The sequence below is a fragment of the Rhinolophus hipposideros genome (genome assembly GCF_964194185.1).
Source record: "Rhinolophus hipposideros genome assembly, chromosome: 23".
Lineage (NCBI taxonomy): Eukaryota > Metazoa > Chordata > Mammalia > Chiroptera > Rhinolophidae > Rhinolophus > Rhinolophus hipposideros.
The window spans coordinates 15,214,444-15,236,668 of NC_138069.1; the positions used below are offsets into that span (position 1 = coordinate 15,214,444).

The 22,225-nt window shown below is 56.0% G+C and overlaps 1 protein-coding gene across 7 annotated transcripts in view; it reads left to right on the forward strand.

Annotated features, from left to right (window-relative positions):
• The window catches only part of CXXC5 (CXXC finger protein 5), a 33,657-nt gene extending 17,060 nt beyond the window's left edge, over positions 1 to 16,597 (forward strand). For all 7 annotated transcript variants that reach the window (XM_081034828.1, XM_081034825.1, XM_081034826.1 and 4 more), the window contains 2 exons: positions 12,970 to 14,071; positions 15,567 to 16,597. In XM_081034828.1, coding sequence (XP_080890954.1) covers positions 13,145 to 14,071; positions 15,567 to 15,611 — 972 coding nt within the window. In that variant the 5' untranslated portion in view covers positions 12,970 to 13,144 and the 3' untranslated portion in view covers positions 15,612 to 16,597. The remainder of the gene's footprint in view (positions 1 to 12,969; positions 14,072 to 15,566) is intronic.
• Positions 16,598 to 22,225: the final 5,628 nt, after the last annotated feature.

Below are 22,225 nucleotides of genomic sequence, written 5' to 3' on the forward strand. Positions count from 1 at the left end.
AAGTGTAGACCAGTGTCCTGACCCAGAGTGGGTCCCTGGAAAGGGTTTAGCAACTGGATTTGCTGAGATGAACTTGGCATGCTGAGACTTCAGCCACTTGTTTGTATGTTCAACAAGCCATTGTCAAGCTTCTACCGTACACTGACCCCGGTATCTGAAGTGCCCCCAGCCAACACAGGCCACTGAATGTTTTATCCAGTTCTTCCGAATCCCTTTTCTTAAGGAAAACCTCTAAACCTATACCTATAGGCTTTTCCAAAGTGCTCAAGGGACATTATTGGGCCCATTGTGCAGATGAAGCGACTGAGGCTCACAGAGACTGTGACTTGCCCAAGTCGTTTGGCTGTATCCTCCAGCAGGATAGAGTAAGGTGTATATAAAGCTTAGGCTTCTTCCCAACTGATGAACGTTCTCATAGGCAGCACCTTCCAAGTGTGGGTGACAGGGGCCTTGAAATTGACTCGGTTCCCCAAGGAGGGGGCCAGAGAACATGGCCAAACCGCTCCACCCTGGCAGCCTAGCACCATTGTGTCTCCTTCCCCTCACCCCACTCTCAGACATTTGTGGTACCATGTGTGCATGTAGGAGGCCAGCAAGGTGAGGACCATGGGCTTTCAGAAGGTTTAGGCCTGGGTTGTGTGGCCTTGGGCAGGTCCCTTAGCTTCTTTGAGCCTCATGTTCCTCATCTGGGAAACAGGGATGACACACAGGGACGTCTGACTGCTTGAAGCTTCTGGCCTTGGCACCGAGCTGGGTGGGAGAGCAGGGAGCTGACAGGACTGTGCTGGCTCCAGGCCCTGAGAATACCAGCTGCTTTGGGGAGAGCAACCTGGTGATCTGGTTGAGACAGGACCTGAAGGACACAAGAGGAGGTGATATTTGTGAGGCACCCAAGAGCCAACAGCTAGCCGCCCAGAGCCTGAGGCCTCTAGGGGGAGTCAGTCCATACAGTATCCGCTCCCGGATTTGTTCGGTGCATTCCCTCATCTCCAGGATGTCTCCAGGCCCCAAGTGGGCCCTGCAGTGAATTGTGTAGGCCTTCCCTCTCATAGTGGTTCAGCATAAAAGTGACCGTCATGGGCCGGCTGAGCTGAGCACTGCATCCCACATCACTGATATGGTCTGTAGTTACTTCAAGGACTGACCCCTAGACTTGGGTTTAGTGGGCCACACCCCCTCCCTGAGCGTCCTGTGTGGGCCCTGTCGGATCAAAGGGGAGAAGCTTCCTCTGCCCACCTCTCCTCCAGCCCTCCCTAGTACCACCCCCAACCCCCCACCCCAGCATGTTAGGCCATTGGCTGAGCGCTCCAGGTTCCTGCACAGACTGTTAAACCCGTGTGTGTGTGTGTGTGTGTGTGTGTGTGTATGTGTGTGTGTCTCCATCTCCCCACGAGACTGGGAGCTCCCTGAGGGTGGCGTCCATGGCATGTCTCTGTACCCCATGCCCAGAGTGAATGCTAGACTGGGGTCATAGGGCTTCTCTTTTCCTATTTTACAGATGGCCCAGTTAAGACCCAGTGAGGTTGTTGCTCAGCCAAGGTCACAGCCTTTGGAGGTCCAGAGCTAGCCTAGCCTAGGTGGGAGAGGGGTTGCTGGTGCCATCTGGGGTCGTCCTGCAGACCTCAGGACCTTTCCAGACTTCTTTGGGGCCTGCAGCTCCTGATGCACCTGGCAGGCAGTGTTGCAGGTGTCCAGTCTTGAACCGTGTGCTCCTGAGAGCTTGTGGAGTGAGGAGTTCTGCCCTCATTAGAGGGCAGGCCTTCATCTCTTCCAGCCTCAGTTTCTTTATCTGTAAAATGGGAATCCTGGTATTTCTCCCTGGTAATGCTTGGTGGGGAGGTGGTTAAAAGAAATAGTGTATGCCTGGAATTTAGTAAGAACTCCTTACTTGTTCACCATCATTATTATTACTATTATCACTGTTATTTTGTTACCATCACATTATTATTCACGCTTCCAGGGCCCCAGCAGCCTCAGCAGACGCAATGGCTCTGGGCCTGGGCAGAGCTCTGGTCTGCAGAGAAGTTGCAGTTTCTAATTAGTCAATGCCCAAGGAGAGAGGGCCTGAGTCTTTATTTTTGCTGGAGGATTTCACCTGCCCAAGGCTTCCCCAGTCCCTGTCATCCATTGGGCTGGGACTGTGCCCACCACAGGTAGGGGGCCTGGCTCCAAGCAAAAGCCTCCCCAAATTTCCCCTGCCACTCCCTCCGCCTCCCAGACCTCCAGGGCCATGAATCATTTATGAGGCAAAAATGAAACCAATTAAGGACAAACTTTGAAAGCCTCTAATTGCTGCTCCTGGTGGCCCGAGGAATGAGGGGAGGCAAGCCTGCCCGGTGCGGAATCTCCTTGGCCCGGGCCTTCCCAGGCTGCCTGTCCTACCGCGTCCCAGGGCGCCACGGCCTCCCGGCTCCCCGCCGCCTCCCGGCCGGTCGCGGACATGACTGTGCGGCTCCGGCTGCTGCGTCTGCCACCCCGGCGCCCGCCGGCCCGGGTCCCAAGCCGACTAATTAGGGCCGGCTCCCCTCCCCTCCCCTCCGCGCGCTCCAGGCCCGAGGTGATGGCGGCTGTTCCTGCCATTCTGGGGCCTGTGCCCCAGAGCTGGCCACATTTCTCAGGGCGGGAGCCAGCCCTGCTCGCCTGGCTTAACCCAGACAAGCCCAGGACGCCCTGTCCCTGAACTGGCAGGCGGGGGCTACCCGCACCCCCACCGTGGGGTGTAGGCGTGGGTAGGCTCCGGGCAATACTGGGTACATGGTTTGGACAGTACCCATTCAGTCTCAGGGAGAGAGATGCTCATCCCAGCGAGAGTGGAGGAGGCTGGGAGAATGACTGATTAGAAGGAAGTTGGGGGGAATACAAGGGAAGGGAAAAGATGGGGTGTGGTGTGGGTGTTGAGCCCCTGAAGTGTTGCCTTGGTGTAGGGGGATCCAACTCTTCCTCTCAGCTTTGCCAAAAACACAGTGACATACAGAATCCTTAGCCTCAGTTTCCCCATTTGTAAACTATCAGGACCGACTAGCTTTCTCCTACATTTGGGATTCAAGGAGCTGGGTTTTATATGCCCCCCACTCCTCTCTCTTGGGGGCTGCTGAGGGAGTAGAGGTCAGGCTCTGGAGTATGAACCAGCAGGGCCTGCTTCATTGCCAAGAGCCTTGTGCACCAGTGACCAGCTTGCTCACTGTGTTGAAGGCCAGGCAGGCCCTGGGCACTCAGGCACGTTGTTTGCTGAAACCGAATTTCTGTGCTTGTGTTTTTCCATAATTATATTAGCAGGTGGGATTTTTCCTCGGGGAAGCGGTGGGAGGGGGAGTGCCATGGCAGTGTCCCCGCCCGCTCTGAGCGTGAGCTCACACTCGGCTCTGCCTGCCCGCCTGCCGTAATGATTTTTTAATTATGCAGCCAGTGCTCAGAATTGCTAATCCACCTCCAGCCCAGCATCCCCCCTGCAGCTCACACCCCAGCCCCTCACTGGTGTCCCCAGAGTGGTGATGCCCAGCCCTGAGCCCATCACTGATGCCCAGGACCACCGCCACAGTGGGAGAGAGACAGGATAGGCTAAGAAGGGCCTCAGGGGCACCTCCTCTGGCTGTGACAGAACTTGGTGGTGGTGGGGGCTGTGGCTGTCTTTGTTCCCCCCACCAACCCCAACCCTGGCCTTAGCACGGCTTGCACCTGCTAGGACAGATACAGTTCTGGAATAGGGTAGGGAAGTGATCAGGGCCTACGCAAGTGATGTGGCCACACCCCTTTCAGGGACATCAGCCTCTCTCTCCAGCCTTGTGTGACCCCCAAGGACACACACACACACACACACACACAGAAGTGTGATCTTTGTCTCTGTCACACCCACACTCACACTTTGCTTCCCTTCCCCACACACACTCAGCCTCACAGGTACCCAAGCACAATAGCATGCTGTGTGTGTTTCTCATACAGAGCCTCACCTGAGGGCCAGGGCACCCTCAGGAGACCCCATTGCTGCCTTCTGTGCCCTGCAGTAGCTGTAGCACTCTGCGGTGGCCCTGTCCCCACTCTCCTGTCTCCGTACCCTCCCACACCCACACCCCTCCCCCACCCCTGATGGGACACACTCAGGTCTCCCTGCTCCCACCTGGTGGGGTAGCTGCCTGTGGCTGGGGCCTGCCTGAACCTCCATCGACCTGGCCTGGGGGAGGTGGCGGGGGGTAGGTGGGGGGGTTCTGCAGCACTATGGCAGCGGCTCCTCTCCAGGCGCCCAGCTGTGGCATCTGTCAAGGTCAGATAGCAACTCCGGAACCAGCCGGCTCGGCCCCATGGCCCCTCTCGCCTCATTATTTTTGTGTTCCGAGGCTGCAGCGACACCTCCCTCCCCCCTTCTCTCCCTCCCTCCTCAGCCTCCTGCCTCTTGCCTGCCTCCCCCACGCCTCTGCAGGGAGGATCTGCGGTCTGGGGGCTTTTGTTTTCCAGTTTTTTCCATGCTCAGGCTCAGGCTCGGGCCAGGCAAGCAGGTAGACGCTGGCCAGAGCTGTTGAGTCTTGAATGGCAGACAAGGCAGGTACCTCCCTCATGGCTGGGACAGGTTCTCGGCTAGTGGAACCCTGGGCTGCTTTTCAGGGACAAACTGAACCTGGGTGGAGCCTCGCCCCACCACAGCCCCAGCACACCTGTGGGCAGCTTCCTGTTTCCATAGGGGCCCCAGCACCTGGCATCAGTTCCTGTCTGCACCATAACCATCCCAGTTGGGCCCCAGACTCAACATCCCAGAACCCCTCAGAGGCCCTGATACTATTCACAGTGCTTGCCTGTGCACACACACCACACACACTGGTATACACGTCGCAGAAATGTGTTGACACTCACGGGCCAGAAGAACCCACAAACATCCAGCTACCATGTAAACCACCATACTTGTACATACATTCACTCTCGGGCAGACAGGTACCTCACAATAGATAGACACACTCCACTGTACGCACAGGGAGGTCACACAAAGACCTCCGCCTCCACTGGTATATAAGGCCCGTGTATACATCAGTGCTCGAACCTACAGGGTGACATCTGAGACTGTACGCATGCACCTGGGCATACCCGCAGCCCCCAGACACATATTCATGCACATAGCACGCATAGGTATCTGACACCTCCCAGGCAGACACACACCAGATATACTTGTCCAGGAGTGCTGCTCCTCACGATACGTACTCCAGCCTGAGCTCACTCCCTGGGGCCTAGTGTTCCTTGAGCACAGTTACACCACCCAAAGGGCTTTTGTCCCCTAAAATGCTGAAGTAAGCTTGAGTTGAGGCGTCCCCCTTGATGCACTCTGTGTCCAGGGAACTTCTGGAGAGTGGGAAATGACGGTTGACAGATGGACTGCCCTCCCCACCTTTCCTGCCTCTTTATATACACCACCCTGAGCCCAAGAGCACTGAGATGGAGTGGGATGGTGGGCTTCCGGGTAGGTCACAAGGGACTTGGTGGCCGCTGGCAGAGAGGGCAAGCTCAGGAGGGTGGCCTCTCAGGCAGTGTCTTTAGGTCCCTCTGCCCACCTCCAGGCCCTGGTTAGGGTGTGTAAGTGTTGGTGGGGGTGATATGTGGGCGGACTCCAGGCCCCCCAGGGTCTCTGGGGTAGCCCTGGCCATCCTCTCACTTCCTCCTCCAGCTGTGGACTGCTGTGACCGCCCCTGAGAGGGGGAGGTAGCTGGAGGTTTAGCAGTGGCAGGGCCCCCACCCCCCAGGAAACTCAAAACCCTGGGCCAGCCGCGGGTGGCGGGTTGGGGCAGGCACAAAGAGGGCCTCTGTGCGGCCTGGCTGGGCTGCCCACAGGATTCTGGGGGAGGAGGCAGGAGCCGGTTTCCGTCCCATTCTGCTTCCTGCGGAGGCCGCCGGAATGCCCGGAGCTCTAGCCCAGCCTGGCCCGTCCGGCCCACCCGCAGCCCCTTCCCCTGTCTTTTCCTGGGCCTTAGGGTACAGCTGCAGACTTTTCTGCAACAGTGCCCTAACGTGTTTTGACCAGAGCCTGAGAGCCTGGGCCCATGGGAACTTAGGGTGTTCCCCTAGGCTGAGATCTAAACAGTCATCCTCTAGCCAAAACCCCTCCCTCCATGTGCCTCGCAGCCGTTGGCCAGTGTCAGAAAGCCAGCCCCTGGAGTCACACAGACCTGGTTTCAAGTCCTGGCTCTGCCACTAATTGACCTTGTGACCTTAGGCAGATGACTTTACTTCCTTGCGCCTCATTTCTCTCGTCTGCAAATGGGGATAACACTAGTTAGAGAATTCAGTGAGAAAATGCATGTGAAATGCTTAGCACCTGGCCGAGAGTAAGCACTTATTATTAGGGCCTGTCATCATCATATCATCTGGGAAGAGAGAGAGAGGAGGGAGCTGGATGTTCCTCACCCCAGTAAGCCTCACATCATTTGGGCTTAGTCCCGACCCGTTGACCTGCCTCAAAGCCTTCTCTCTAAACCCCCGTTTCCCTATCTGCAAATGACATCATGAGCCGATTCAGGCCCTCTGGGGCCCTGGAATTTGGAGGGTGGGAGAGGACCACTATCTGGAGTTTTTTTCTGTAGCTCTACCTCCTTTCCCATCGCCCCTCTAGGATCATGACTCCTGCAGTATGGGGTAAGGAGCAAGAACCATCCTCCATTTTACAATGGGAAACTAAAGTTCAGTGTGGGAGAGAGTCTTGGTCAAAGTCAACAGGAAGGGAAAGAGGGATGGAGGCCCAAACCTAAACCTCAGGACTCCAGTCCTAGCCAGTCCTGACACCCCCCCACAGGCCCCAGAAGGACAGACTCCCCAACCCCCCAATTCCTTGGCCTAGGTGTCTCTGAGCTAGCTTTCCCTGGCTTGCCCCGTGATGAAGCCTACCAGGAGGGAGGTCCTAAGTAAGTGCGTGGGCCCTAATCCCAGGTTGGTGTCAGCTCAGACATACATCATCACTTTGCAAAACCTTAGCTAAGATCCCGGGGGTCCTAAATGGGGAGGGCATCATTTTCTCTACATCACAACTGCTTATCAAATTGCCTGCTCTAAAAGGGGAAATAATAGTACCTCAGAAAGTGCATATGAAGATGCAGTGAGACAAAGCATTGACAGTGTCTGGCACACAGGAAGGCCTCCGTACATGGTAGCTCCTACCCTCCTGGTCCCATGTACAGATGGGGAAACTGTCTCCGAGGCCATGTGCCAAGCACACAGAGCCTCCTCATCCTTTGACTCTACTAGGGAAAGAACCTGGCTGTGGAGGAAGGACTTCTGTTTATCTGAGATGTCCAAACTCTGTGTTTTACTCCCTAGAACTCCAGCTCAGGGCAAACCTCCTGTCCATGAAATGGGCGGATCCCTTCCTCCAGCTGTTTTTGGGAGTTCTGTAAGGGAGGACAGCCCCATGTACTCCTGGGGTTTTCTCAGCAGCATGCTTCAGTCCTCAGGCACGGCTGTTGTGCCTGCCCTGGGAGGAGAGGCATAAGAGCGCTTGGGAGTGTGGAGTCCAGGAGACTTGACTGAAGCCCCCCATTTGGCAGTCAGTTTGGGGGTATTAGTCTTAGGGAACCCCCAGGGGTATTGAGGTCCTGTCCCACCCCAGGACATCTGCTGGGTGCTAGCAGTGGTCAATGTGTCCTTTCATGTATGTCCATGGTAGCTGAACATGTGTCCTGTGCTCTCCAGCTAGGCTGCATTTCCCCCAGCCTCCAAGACCAGTGTCCCATGTGTGTCTCCTTGGGCCTGAGTGGGGCTTTTTATTCCCTCTGAAAACTCCCCAGGCTGAATCATGGAAATCAGAGATGGAAACCCCCCACACACACACACACATACCCTATTGCTCAGCTGAGTTCAACCACTGTAGCCTGTGGTCTGCACTCCCCACCTGGCATCAGTCTGTCCATCTCCCCTCCCTTGGAGGCCAAGGAGACCAGCCCACCAAGGTGGGTGGAGGAGTGTGAGGGGGTGGAGCAGGAGTGAGCATGGAAGTGTGGGGAAGGGTGCGATGAGCCAGGGTGTATATGTCGGCAAAGCTGGCCTGCCCAGGCTATGGCAGCTCAGGGTCCTGAAGGCCTTCCTCAGCAGGAGGGGTAACCCAGAGGCTGTTTCAGCCAGCCAAGGAGTAGGGGACGGCTGGCCTCGGGCTTATACTCTGCCTTTGGTAGTGGTGAGGGTTGTACAACTCTGTAGATTTACTGAACATTGCTGAATTGTACACTTATAAACAGCTGAATTTTACAGTATGTAAAGGATACCTCAGTAAAGCTGTTTTTAAAAAAATTCTGCCCTTAGTCTCAAGGCCCTGCCCTGTGGGGACCCTGCCAACCTGACAGCCATACCGCGCACCCACTTCCCCATTTCTTAGGCACCCTTTCAGTCTTTTGTCCGCTTTGGTGACCTCTCCTTATTCTTTTGTTGTTTTTTTAATTAGTTTCAGGTACACAAGACAAAGTAATACTTAGACGTTTATCATTTATATCCCTCACACTGTGTGAACCCCCCTTTCCCCCATCCACTATCCCTCTGACATCCTTATTCTTAACTCACAGGCTAGTGGTCCCTTCCTCTAAGAAGACCACCCCCCGTCACATTCCCCACTTGGTTCTCCTCCTGTTGTCATTTCACATTGGGTAGCCCAGCTGTGCACTCCTTCAGGGGGTCTGTGTCATGCACTGTCTCCCAGTAGCACAAGGCATGAGGCTGCTATTGGGTAGGCTATGGGGCTATGTGTAAGTGAACATCTAGAACATCTCACTGTGGGCCACCTGTGTGCATGTCTGCGTGCAGACAGCACCATCCCACCCCAGAGTGCCCCCCGCACCACATCTTCTGGCCTGAAGGGCTCCGGACAGAGCTCTGCTGGGGGTGACTCATGGCTCCTCTGGGGCTGAGTGGAGTGAGGGCATGGCCACCACCTCTGGTGACCTCATTGCCAGCTGGCATTATGATGTCACTGGTCAGCATACCAGGTTCCTGCCTGGGTATCTCCAAGCCCCCTAGGTGGGGGTACACCCGTGGGGTCTGACAGCTCTCCCCCTAACCACGTAAAGGTGACAGGCATGGTAACAACTCGGGGTAGCAGAGTCACCTTGCCTTGGACTACTGTCAGTTGACCAGGTGAGCAAAGGCGGTCATAGAGTAGGGTAGTGACTAACAGTTGAGCTTTGGGTTCAAGTTCTACCCCAAACAGCACCTGCTATTTGACCTTGGCCTGACAGCTTGAACCTCCCTAAGCGTCCATTTCCTCATCTCGAAATTGATTAATATTTTTATCTCCCAGGTTCTGGGGAGGAATCAGGGAGGGAGAGAAGACATGTAGAGCACAAGACGAGGGACACAGTAGATGGTCAATAAATACTAGCTGCTAGGGTTAGTCAGTCAGGTAAAGGAGCGTGAGTATCACTTGGTGGTGGGAGATGATTAGAGAGGGGCAAGGTCTAAGCCTTTTGGGGATGGCCAGGGTGTGGGGGGTAGAAGTAGGGGGACGCCCCAGCTTTGACTCTCCCTCTCTTCCCAGCACAGCCAAAGAGCTTGAACCCACAGGAGGTTGGGTTCCATGGCCAAGCCCTGAGGCCAAGAACCATTGACACCCCCGCCCCCAGCCCTTCTCTATTTCCTCTGCCCAGGCCTCAGGCCAGAGTAGGCTGGGGCCCTAGAGAAGTGGGTCTCATCCCAACCTCTACCTCTGCTTCCCTCTCCTGTGGCCATGTCCAACCGCTCTCTCTTGGTCCCTAGGTCCCTGAGTCTGGGATTCTCCTCGGAATTCTATTTCCATGTGTCTCAGACCATCAAGTTTCTGAGCTGGGTTGGTGCCCTGGGTCTCTCTGAGCCCATACGCCCAGTCTCTGCTCCCCATGACCCTGTGTCCTCTGGCCTTGACCCTTTGCCCTGTCCTCTCCAAGTTCCCCTTTCTCTGACCCACCCCTTGAGGCTTCTGTCTCATGATCTCTATCCCCACCACCTGTCTCTGTTCTTCTGCCTCCATGTCCCCCTTTGCCCCCCAGCTCTCCATGACTGGTCCCCCCTCACCCCCCGCCCCCTGGGCTCTGTCCCCGCCCGTCAGCCCCTGGTCCCAGCTCCCGGCCGGCCCGGCTCCTGCATGGACAAAGGGGTCCTTTGTGGGCTGACCGCGCCTGGCGGGGCGGCGGGGCGCTGGCTCCGCATTGCTGATGAAACGGAGCCCTTTGTTGTCCCTCCTCAGGCGCAGTATTTCTTTTTGGGGGCTGGATGCGTTCCTGGCAGGGCCGATGATGGATGCGCCCGCCGCCGCCCGCCTGCCCGCCAGCTTTCCCTCCCGCTCATTCCCGCTCCGCTTCAACGCAGCCCCAGCTCCTCCCCTGCTGCCTTGGCACTGCCAGGCCCTTCCTGGCCTGCAAAGGGGTTGCTGCATGCCCTGCAGTAGAAGGCTGGGGACTGGGAGATGGTCTTCTCTTGTGTCTGCCTGTTCCATGAGTAGGGCAAACGGGTCCTGTGGTCGAGGGTCCACTGGGACCAGGGCAACCGCTTTTTCCGTGGTCTGAAAGAGATGAGCGAGGTATAAGGGCAGATTTGGAACAAGCTTAGGTACCAGGCCTTGGGGACTAGATGTTGGTATCTGCCCACTCTGGAATTTGAAGACGGTTACCCTGTGTGCCAGTCTGCCTTGTGTACCCCCACCTTCGGTTTCTGTGGCTGACAAACCACAGCGTTTTGCCTGCAGCACCTGTTCTACGATACATCACGTCCTCTGGTCCCAAGCTCAGCGTGTCCCAGAACTTGGGGGGCTGGGAGAGGGTAGTCCCTGAGGAAAGACAAACAAATGGAAGATCAGAGAGATTCAAAGAGAGGGCCAGAGGTGAACAGAACACGGGTTTGGTCCCCACCATGAGAGACTCAGGATGGAGACAAAAGCAGGGAGGCTCAGCCAGAGCGCCAGCCCTCAATGCAGGCCGGCTGTGTCGGAGGGAGCTGACTTCTAATTGACCTGCCAGCCCCGCACGCAGAGCCAGATCCTGGAGCTGGGAGGAGGGAGGGGAGAGTAGAGCAAGAGCACGTTAATGCCGCTATCGATTTCTGCCACCAGCCAGCAGGCCGCAGAGGCGGGGGACTCTCACAGGGGCTAGGGCGCAGACTGCTCCCCTCCCCAGCTTTCCAACCTGCAGGCTCCTGCCTTCTCCTGTTTGTGGGGGCTGCTGGGAATGTGGTCCAAGGCTGGGGAGTTGAGCTTGGATAGGCAGGGACTGAGTGAGTTGACTTGGGGTGATGGTCTCTAGCCCTGATCTCACCTGCCCTAGTCCTGAACACCTAACCGGGGTCTCTGATGCTCTGAGGCAAGGTACCGAAGAATTGGCCTAAGCTTGGCCCTTAGGAGGTGGGGTGGAGCACAGGTATTCTTGCACATGCATGACCCCCTTCCTATAACTACAATTCCTGACGTCTGTGACACCCACCACCCAGCCTGGACAGGCCCTCCTGGGTTTGTCCTGATGGAATCTGCCAGCTTGTCCAGTTCTTCCTCACCTTTCATCTGCCTTCACTAGGAAGGAGCCTAGGTGGGCTGGTGCCCACTTGGGTGGGGCAGGCAGGGTCTGGCTTTCTGCTGCCTGCCACTTCCCTCACCCTGGAGACTGTGTTTCCCTTTTCTACACTCACTCCTCCTTGTTGCCACTCCTTAGCAGTCCTGGGGCAGGTGCCCTGTCTGCGCAGGGCCTTGATTTCCCCCTCTGTAAGTCCAGAGGTTTGGACTAGATGACTTCCCAGGACAGGCTGAGTCCTGTGACTGGGGGATGGTGGGGTTGCCTGGGGACAAAGATGCAGTGTGTGCTGCCCCCAAGCCCAGGGCGGGGCAGGCCCAGCCAGATGTGTGCCTCCCCCTTGAGCCGCCAGCTGCTCAGGCTGGGCCCAGTCCTCCCACCTCTCTCCCGGGGGTTGCTAGGCTGAAGCAGGCAGACAGGGAAGGGACGCTAGAGAGCCAGGGCTTGTGAGGAAACTGCCACTCAGTCCGCTCCATCTGGAACAGTTCCTCCCAGAGCTCCTGGCCAAGGAGCCTGGCTGCTCACGTGCCCTGTCTTGGGGCCTGAGCAGAATAGGCTCTGTCTTGGGAAGGGTCACACCTACTCTCAGTTCCAACTTGCACCAGCCAGAGGTCCCTCCTGCCCACAGCCCAGCTCTAGGCTCTCACTGGGACCTCCACCCATCTGGGAGTCAGACCGGAGCACAGCAGTGAGGCCTGAGTAGAGACAAGAGTGGGGTCTGAGGTTTGAGAATGAGAAGGAAGTCTGTGTATGCCTGTATGTGCACAAGAGTGTCCCCCGCTCTTGCAGAAGGCTTGTTCTCTAGCACAGTGTCCTGCCTGCCCTCTAGCAAGAGGATACATGCTCCTTTAAATAGGGGTTCTGACCTTTATTTGGCAACCTCTGTTAAACAAAGACAAACCATTTCCTTTACCTGCAGGACTTGCCAGAGCCTTGAAATAATTGATCTTACAGGAATATCCAGTGAGGATCCAGGGACAGCTTCCCACATTTTGGTCTACACCTTCAAACCCTTCACAGGCTGCTCCAACCCCTCTTCTCTGTAGTTGGGTCAGGAGAGGAAGATTAGGAAGCAGAAGGTGACTCTCTAACCCCCTGAGGTTAATAAACATGTCCAGCTCTCTCCTACCCTCAACCCGGGAAGGACTGCCTACCTCCATCAGGTCTGCCAGACCCTCGCAGGGCAGGTCTGGCTATAGAGACTGGGCCGAGTCATTTGGTGTACCCATGGCTAGTAGATTCTTCTCCTAACCCTTGTCTTCCTCTATAAAATGGGGTGTTACTAGCTAGTACGTCGTAAGGGTTCTTGTGAGTCTTAACTGAGATAGTACAAATAAAAAAATTCCTCATGGGGTGGGGGGATTTATTAAATGCCTAGTCAGGCTGGTGGTTGTTACAGTGGCAATATGGTTCCTGGTGGTGGTGGTGGTGGTGGAGGTGGAGGTGTTTACAGCTGCCCTGACCCTGTATCTTGTCCTGACAGAGTGAAGACACTTCCACGGGGACACCTGACCATGTGCCTGCTCTGAGCTTCAAGGCCCCCCAGGCATCTCTCTCTCGTGGGCAGCAGGGCCCGGGCTTGCCTGAGGGCCCCCCACTCCCCACCCCCTCCGGTTGGCAGGCTCCCCCAGCAGCGGGGTCTGGGCCTCGGCCCCACCATGTCGAGCCTCGGCAGTGGCTCCCAGGACACCGGCAGCAGTAGTAGCAGCAGCAGCAGCAGCAGCAGCAGCACCAATGGAAGCAGTGGCAGCGGCCCGAAGGTGGGCGTGGCTGACAAGAGCGCAGCGGCGGTCGCTGCCACGCCAGCCTCCACGGTGGCGGATGATGCACCACCCCCCGAGCGTCGGAACAAGAGTGGCATCATCAGCGAACCCCTCAACAAGAGCCTGCGCCGCTCCCGCCCTCTCTCCCACTACTCTTCCTTTGGGGGCAGCGGGGGCAGTGGCGGTGGCAGCATGATGGGCGGGGAATCTGCTGAAAAGGCTGCAGCCGCTGCCTCCCTACTGGTCAATGGGCACGACCTGGCAGCGGCCATGGCTGTGGACAAAAGCAACCCTACCTCAAAGCACAAAAGTGGTGCTGTGGCCAGCCTGCTGAGCAAGGCCGAGCGGGCCACGGAGCTGGCAGCAGAGGGACAGCTGACGCTGCAGCAGTTTGCGCAGTCCACGGAGATGCTGAAGCGCGTGGTGCAGGAGCACCTACCGCTGATGAGCGAGGCGGGCGCGGGCCTGCCTGACATGGAGGCCGTGGCGGGCGCTGAAGCGCTCAACGGCCAGTCCGACTTCCCCTACCTGGGCGCCTTCCCCATCAACCCAGGCCTCTTTATCATGACCCCGGCGGGCGTGTTCCTGGCTGAGAGCGCGCTGCACATGGCGGGGCTGGCCGAGTACCCCATGCAGGGCGAGCTGGCCTCCGCCATCAGCTCTGGTAAGAAGAAGCGGAAACGCTGCGGCATGTGTGCGCCCTGTCGGAGGCGCATCAACTGCGAGCAGTGCAGCAGTTGTAGGAACCGAAAGACTGGCCATCAGATTTGCAAATTCAGAAAATGTGAGGAACTCAAAAAGAAGCCTTCCGCTGCTCTGGAGGTAACGGCGCCTTAGAGGGAGGTGTGTGGGCTCTTGCGTCTGTCTGGCAGTCCAAATCCACTCCTAACTCCCAACCCCACCTTTCCTGCCTGGCCGAGGGTCTGGGGGACACCCAGCCAATCCCTGGGCTTTGGGGTGCTAGGCCAGACTCCAAGACACTCACTGCCTCACAGGTCAGAGCCACATCCCGAGATCCCATTAGGTTGTAGTTTGCGAGGCAAGCATAAAACTCCAGGCAGAGGCCTCGCATTTCCAGCAAGGCCCTGGAATTCTGAATCCCCCCCTGGAGTTCTAGGTCAAGTATTGAGATTCCCATAATGTGTCCTAAGTTTCTGACTTTCAGATGTGTCCTAAAGCCTCCCATTTGTGACCTAAGATTCTGGGACTCTCCCCTGTCCCATTTGATAAGGTTCTGTCTTGTGGACTCAGTGGCTTTGAGGAGTAACCCTTTCACTAGCCCCTTTAGGGCCCATCCTTCCCCCAAGGCCACCCAAGGATAGAGTCGCCCCAGTGCTGACCATCCTGCTCTGAGGCCTGGAAAAACCCTGGGTCTAGGCACCTAATTGACAAATTTGGGGTGCCTGGGGGCCCCAAGATCAGTCTGGTTGTATAGCTAATGGCTAGGGATCCTATGGGCCTGGGATTAGCAGGTGATCCTGGGGTATGAGCAAGGCGTGTCCACTATGGGATTGGCTTAAAGAAGGCCAAATAATTCCCATACTGCCTTCTCTCCACCCTCAGCTATGGTGCCAGACCTGGGTACAAAAGCATCTTTTCAGTCCGCTGTACCTGCTCCATCCCCACCCCTCTATGAGTGGGCTTGACGCAAATGTCCAGAATGTTTAGAAAACAATAATGGCAACCCCAACTGTGGCTACCTACTCCCCGAGTCCCAAACCTCATATATCTGCTCTCCTGCCCAGAGAACACACCTATATGCACACAGGCACTCACTTTTGTCTAGTGTAGACACACACATGCACACACACACACACACACACACACACACACACCCCTGCCCAGTGCACATAGGCTTACTGTAGATGCAGCCTCCTAATAAACACGGCAGGTATCCTTCCTCTCCACCACAGCTCCAAACACACTGTTCCCTGGCAGAGCTTGAAGTGCATATCCATATATGTGTCCGGTGCACACGCTTACACGCTCATTCGCCAGAAACGTGTACACAGCTCCCAGCTGCACCACAGCCACCTGGTGTTTGTGACCTTTGGACCAGGGAAAGGGGTGCTCCTGTCTGGAAGGAGGGCTCCTGGGCACAGTGGCTCCGGAAGGCTCATGGTGCTCCAGGCCCTTCAGCATCCCACTGGGTCCAGGCTCTGGCCTGGCCAGGATGGCAGGAACTCCACGGGGTGGCTGCCTTTACTCCATGCCCATCCCTCCGCCATGAGGCCGTCCACGGGGAAACGTCTTTGCACCAGGCCCAGCTGGACCCTGACTGAACTCTCTCCTTGTTTTTGTCTCCCGCCCCCGCCAGAAGGTGATGCTTCCGACGGGAGCTGCCTTCCGGTGGTTTCAGTGACGGCGGCGGGAACCCAAAGCTGCCCTCTCCGTGCAATGTCACTGCTCGTGTGGTCTCCAGCAAAGGGATTCGGGCGAAGACAAACGGACGCACCCGTCTTTAGAACCAAAAATATTCTCTCACAGATTTCATTCCTGTTTTTATATATATATTTTTTGTTGTCGTTTTAACATCTCCACGTCCCTAGTATAAAAAGAAAAGAAAAAAAAATTTAACTGCTTTTTCGGAAGAACAACAACAAAAAAAGAGGTAAAGACGAATCGATAAAGTACCGAGACTTCCTGGGCAAAGAATGGACAATCAGTTTCCTTCCTGTGTCGATGTCAATGTTGTCTGTGCAGGAGATGCAGTTTTGTGTAGAGAATGTAAATTTTCTGTAACCTTTTGAAATCTAGTTACTAATAAGCACTACTGTAATTTAGCACAGTTTAACTCCACCCTCATTTAAACTTCCTTTGATTCTTTCTGACCATGAAATAGTGCATAGTTTGCCTGGAGAACCCACTCATGTTTATAAAGAGAATGTTGATGGCGCTGTGTTGAAGCCCCTCTGTATCCATCCACATGGGCCGAGCTTCCGTGATGAGCTCACAGAGGGGGAGGGAGCCACCTCCTCACCCCCAGGCCCAGGCCAGGCCTGCTGTACCCACCTTGGGGGAAGGTCCCCACAATGAGATCCCCCACCCCAACAGTGAAGATTTTGCAAAAATGAAAATTCTGTTCGTTTTATCCATTGAGATCTGGGGAGCCCATCTTTCAATAGTTCTGATGCTGGCTACTTCTCTTAAAGAAAATAAGTCCTTTTCTGGCCTGGCTGATGGCGACAGAAGAAAGGGCTTCTTTGCGTGGTCCCCTACCAGTGGGGGTGGGTACCCAGGGGGCCCCCTTGCCTATGGCCCGCTTCCTGCTGATGAACATGCTGTTTGTATTGTTTTAGGAAACCAGGCTGTTTTGTGAATAAAACGAATGCATGTTTGTGTCACGAAGCACCGCTGGCTTCTTGCTATCCGGTTTTGGGGGCCGTTGCTTGGCAAGGGTTGTCTGGATCCACCTTGGGAAGGAAGAAGGATCACCCAGGGACATTTAGAGTAGGGATCTCTTGGGAAATGAGGCCCTCTGGATCCACAAGGAGGGCAAGCAGGAGCAGCCAGCCTAGCTGACAGGATGGGAATGCTATTCATCTGGAAGTGGCTGGTACCTCACGTGTCTGATTATACCTCCTACCATGGAACTTGGACTTCCAGAGACCTTCACTCACCTGGAGCCACCTTCTCTGTTTACCTAAAGTCCACAGGGCCTGATCGGTGCAAAGCAGTCAGCACTTCTGGGGGTGGGGCCTGAGCTGCCTGTTCAGGTTCTTATTTCTTATTTGCAGGGATCTAGTGCTCCCCCAACTACTGAGGTGAGTCCCCAGGGAGCAGTTTTAGCCCCAGTTCTTGGGGACCTGGCTATCTATGCCCAGCACACACAGAGACCCTCCACACATCCCTCTTCAGGCCTAAAGGCTGCTGGATTGGGACCTAGGAGTGTCCCTAGCTTTGTCTCTTGTTTGACTATTCCAACTCCTGAACGTTTGTGGGCGCAAGGTTGTCTTGGGACCTCAGAAGCCAGATGTCTAGGGAAACCACCACAGAGCCACATGGTCTAGGCCAGGGCAGCCTGAACAGGAAGCGGTGGCAGCTGCATACCCCCTCCGCCCCACACATCACAGGCTGGCCTGCAGGGTGATGCCTGTCATCCACTTAACAGGAAGGCAGTATTCCCACCCAGCTGCTTTAAGCCTGGCTAAGACAGAGGCTAGACTTGAGGAAGGACTTCCTGACGATGTTGGGCCTGGCTACAGGTGGGTAAGGGCTTTTGGGATGGGAGAAGGGGCAACTTCTAAAGCTGAATGGGCAGTGAGGTGGGGGAGATGGGCCACTTCTGCCATTGTTTCTAGGAGGAGAAAAAGCAGCCATGTTGGGAGGGAGCTCTGACCCTCAACCCCTTCCTGTGTGTCACAAGCTCCTTTCCAGCACCAAGAGCTCAGCAGCCTGGCCTGGCACAGTGGGGGCAGGCGGGGGCGGTGGGAGGCAGCTTTCAACTCCATCTCTGCCTGGGAAAAATTCCCTTTCATGTGGCTGCCTGTGATCTCGCCAGGCGGCTCTGGGCTCTGGGCTCTGCCGAAGGGGGGTGTCCAGCTGGGAGTAGGGGGAGGTGTTGCAGCCAGCGGGAGGGCAGGGGGCACCCTCACCCCCTGCACAAGGCAAACTGCCGCACCTTAGAATTTCAGGGGAGAGGGTCCTCTTTGGGGGTGTGGGGGTGGGAAGCCTAGCTAGCAGGGGGCACCCAGGCAGGAGGCCCCTGCCTGCCCCCACCTGGCTGCTGGCAGCACATAGGCCACAGATGGCCTCGGCCAGCCCTCGTTGGCATGCCTACAGGTGTGGGGTGGACAACTCCCGTGCCAGCCCCAAGGGCAGGGGGGTGCTGTGACTCAGCCAGTCTGTACCTTGTAGTGTGCCAACTTACAGCCCAGCCATGGCTCCTGGGCTCCCCTCCCAACACAGAAGCCCTAAGCTTAAAGCCCCTCACCTCTTCCAACTTCAGCCTCTTATACTCTAATTTGTGGAAATGGTCGGCCAGTTCCTCTGTCTGGTGGAGGCCCAGGTAGGGGTGGGGAAAGCTGGAGGCTGAACACATGACACATCCTCAGTTACCTCATCTGGGAAATGGGGACGATAATAGTCTCCCATAAAATTGCCTGAGGATGAAATGAGATCACTCTAGGGAGGGGCCTGGCTCATCTTAAGTGCTCTGTCAATGGTAGCTGGTGTTGCTATTTTAAAACTATTCACCTAAATCTCACCAAAATGTCCCCCACCTTTTGCCCAGGGTGTACATCTTCCCTAAAACCTTAGCCACCCCACCTCCTACCTCTCAGAGTGGCTTAGCTGGCCTGACCTAGTCCCCTGCTGCCCTTATCCCTCCACTTGGACTGGGGCGCCACAGGCCCCCGTTTCTCTGGCTCACTGTCTCTGAATCTCTGTCTTGATGGTATCTGTTGGTCTCTTCTGTCTCTGAGTCTCCATGTCTCTCATGTCTCCATGTCTCTCGTGTCTCCACATCTCTCTCTATCTCCCTGTATCTTGTATCTCTGTGTCTCTTTTGTAGGCTCACCCCTGCTGCTCTCCCGTCTGACAGAGACATACTTAGAAGCGGGCTCCCCCATGGAGTTGGATGCCCAATTCCCCTCCCCAGGGGGTGCCCTCAGCTCCACTCTGTTACAGATGGAAGCCTGACCTTCTGGTGACCCGGGAGCCTTCACCTTAATCACCCCATATCCACACCTGGGTGGCAGGGAGTAGTTTGAGAGGCTGGGGTACACACGGGGTGGAAACAAACCCAGCCTCCATGCAGCTGTGTGTGTGTGAGAGAGAGAGAGAGAGAGAGAGAGAGAGAGATATGCTTTAAGGCCCTGACAACCATAAGACCTTGTGCAGCAATGTGGCTATGTATGACACCGAGTGTGACATGAAAATAGGTCTGTGACTGTGTGGTAGACTATGACCTCATGTGGCCATGGGTTAGTATATGATGTCAGCAGCTACACTGGGATATTCTGTGACATTGCATGTGTAATCCTGTGACATTATACGATTCTGTAACAGAGCCAGTGTGATCCACGTTGTGCAACTGAATGTGTGACTTTGGGTGATTCTGTGTGTGAGACATTGGATATGCAAAACTGATATTCTGTGGCATGCATGACCCTGTGACAGACACTGGATGATTCTATGTTGTTTGTGACATTGTGTCTGTGAGAGCATCATGGGTGTGGCCCTGGGACTGACATCAGGGATTCTCTGTGATTATGTGGTGCTGGCTTGGACCCCCTGTGACCCTGTAACACTGCCCATATAACCCCAGGTGTGTGCTCATGATGTTGTGTATCGGTGTGCACCTGTGAGCCACTCAGTGACGCGGACGCTACGTGCCTTGTGTGTCTTTGTCTACGGCATTTCCTGATAGCCATGCAACTCTGATGACAGAGTGGGGCTCCTGGCAGCCCCTCTTACCCCCAGCCTGGCCCTGAGGCCCAGTCTGGGTGGGGGAGCTGGCGTGGGGTCAGCAGGCACAATTCCCACGGCCGCCACAGCCCCTCTCCCAGCCGCACCACTGAGGGCTTCAGCGCCACAGAATATCCTGGCAACCCCGGCCTCTTTGTTCTCTGTGGCCGCCAAAGGCCTCCCCTACCCCAGCCTGCCCAGCGCCTGCCAGGCGTCCCCTTTACCCCACTGCAGTGGGGCTTGGCCTGACCTAGTCCCTTGCTGCCCTAACCCCCCCACTTGGACTGGGGCCCCTGTCTCATGCCCTGAGCCTGATTCAACACTCCAGATTGGGCCTTTGACCCTCTGCTGTGAGCTTGCTGTGGTCGGTCATGTTGTGCAGGAAGAAGGAAGCAGGACAGCTCCTATGGTATACTGGGTGATTGTGGGCCGGGAGCTAAACTATCCGTATGGGCACTTCCCCTTAGCCCACAGCTAGGTGGAGGCTGTCTTCAGTCTGGGATGGTTTCAGTTTGTCAAGTGAGTATGCTTTTTGGCTCCAGAAAGCCAGCAGGATAGGGATTATTACCTATTTTACAAATGAGAAACTGAAGTCCAGAGTATGTAACATGCCTAAGTCACAGAGCAAGATGGTAGCAGGGTCCTGATTTGAACTTGGCTCCTGGCAGCCAGACCCCTGCACCAAGCTGTTTTGGGAGGACCAGCTGTCTCAATGTAAGGGAAAGGAGAGCCACGAGTCTGAACACAATGGGTCCTCCTCTCTTCTTGGTCACCATATGTCAAAGTCACACTCTGTGCACGCGTGTGCATGTATGCGTGTGTGTGTGTGCCTGTGCCCTTACTGGATGACCTTGGCCAAACACCCTTGCCTCTCTGTTCCCAAGAAAGAAGGGCAAAATAAACAGAGGTTGTGGGTGGGGCGCTTGGCAGAGTGCTTTACAGAACAACGAGATCACCTCACAGTGCCAAGATTCAGCATCTCCAGCAGGGACATGGGGCTGGTGGCCCAGGGGGCAGACTCTGGCTTGGAGCTCCAGCCTCTATTCCTAGGCTACGCCTAGCTCTGCTGTCACAAAGAAGGAGGTGGTAACGGCCACATGGCTCTGCTGCAGTCAAGGCCACTTCAGCCTGACCTGATTGCAGTACCAGCTCCCACTCCCGCCCAGGTGCCAGAGATGAATGAATGGAGGTCACTGCGCAGCCCGGCCTGGCCCCCCACTGCCCACTGGAGGCCCTGTGCCGATAGGCACTGCTGACGACAGCCAACATGGGGGAGGACAAACAAGGTGGGGGAGGGACAGGCAGCCAGGCACCAGCGTGTTAATAATGCAGACCTTGGCCCAGGCATCCTGCAGGCAGGTAATCGGCACAGAGAGGCCCAGCTGCCCCCCAAGGTCACACAGCCCTGCAGGGAGTCCTGTCCCAGAGGTCCACATCCCCCTGAGGGCCCCTTGAAGGCTCTTCCTGCCACACAGTGGAGAATGGCTGGGAAGATGGGGGGGGGGCTGCGGGAGGGTCCCCTGAGGCCACCGACCCGGCTGCCAGAGCGGACACTTTCATCTCTCTTCGCCTGTCGACCTGCCATCCCTCAGCGGCATTAAATTCCCCTCCTGCCAGAGAACAAGGGCTGCCTCAGATTCCAGGCAGCAGGGCGTGAAGATGGGGTGGGCCCAGGGGAAGAGAGCCGAGCTGGCCCTGGGGATTCCAGGCCTGGGTGCAAAGCCCTCGGTTGGGGGGCAGAGGGCTTGGTCTGCGGACTCCGGTGGCCAGGTAACCAAAATCCAATTCGGCCTGTGTCCTGTTGCTTTCTCCCTCCTAACTGATGCCTTCCTCCCCCTTCAAGTAGTATCTCCTCAGGAGCCTTCTTCACCCCTGCAGGCCAGGTCTGGTATCCTTGTGCCACCCCCATCACTGCACTGGGTGACATCACCTGGCTTCAGGGGTGTGGTCTGCAGCTCAGTGAGGGTGGTACTGGCACCAGAAAACCTCTGTGGGCTGAATAAACACCTCCTCTTTCTGGGCATATTTTCCTCCTGCATTTCCAGCCCCAGTTGGAGTGCCGTCCACTGGTGAGGGGAAACTTACGAGAAACAGCTCCTTTCTCGAGGCCCCTGGAAGGTCCATACTCTGCATCCCTACGCTTGGTTAGAGGTGCTAACGATATCCCCCTGCCTCACAAGGCATAGAGCTTGCAGCCCACATGCCAGGCATTGGGCCAGTCCATTGCATATACTAGCTTACCTCACAACCACGAGGAAGCCATTGATCAGTGGAGGTTGAGGGCCATAGAGAGGTAGAGAGATATACACAAGTCCATAGAGCCAGGTTCCTCTGGTTTCAGAAGCTGGTCTTTAAACACCTGGTTATGCTTCAGGCTTTGACTGGAAGGAACCCGCACCCCACATGCTGCCTGTAGTCCTGCCCAGAGGTGGTTTGGGGGTAAGCATGACTTCCTTAAACTTTTCTGCACTTTCTGACTTCGTTTTTTACTTTTCCCAGTAAACTTATATTGCTTTTCAAATTGGGACACCCAATAAAGTTAGTCAACCAAATGTTCTTAAGCCCAGA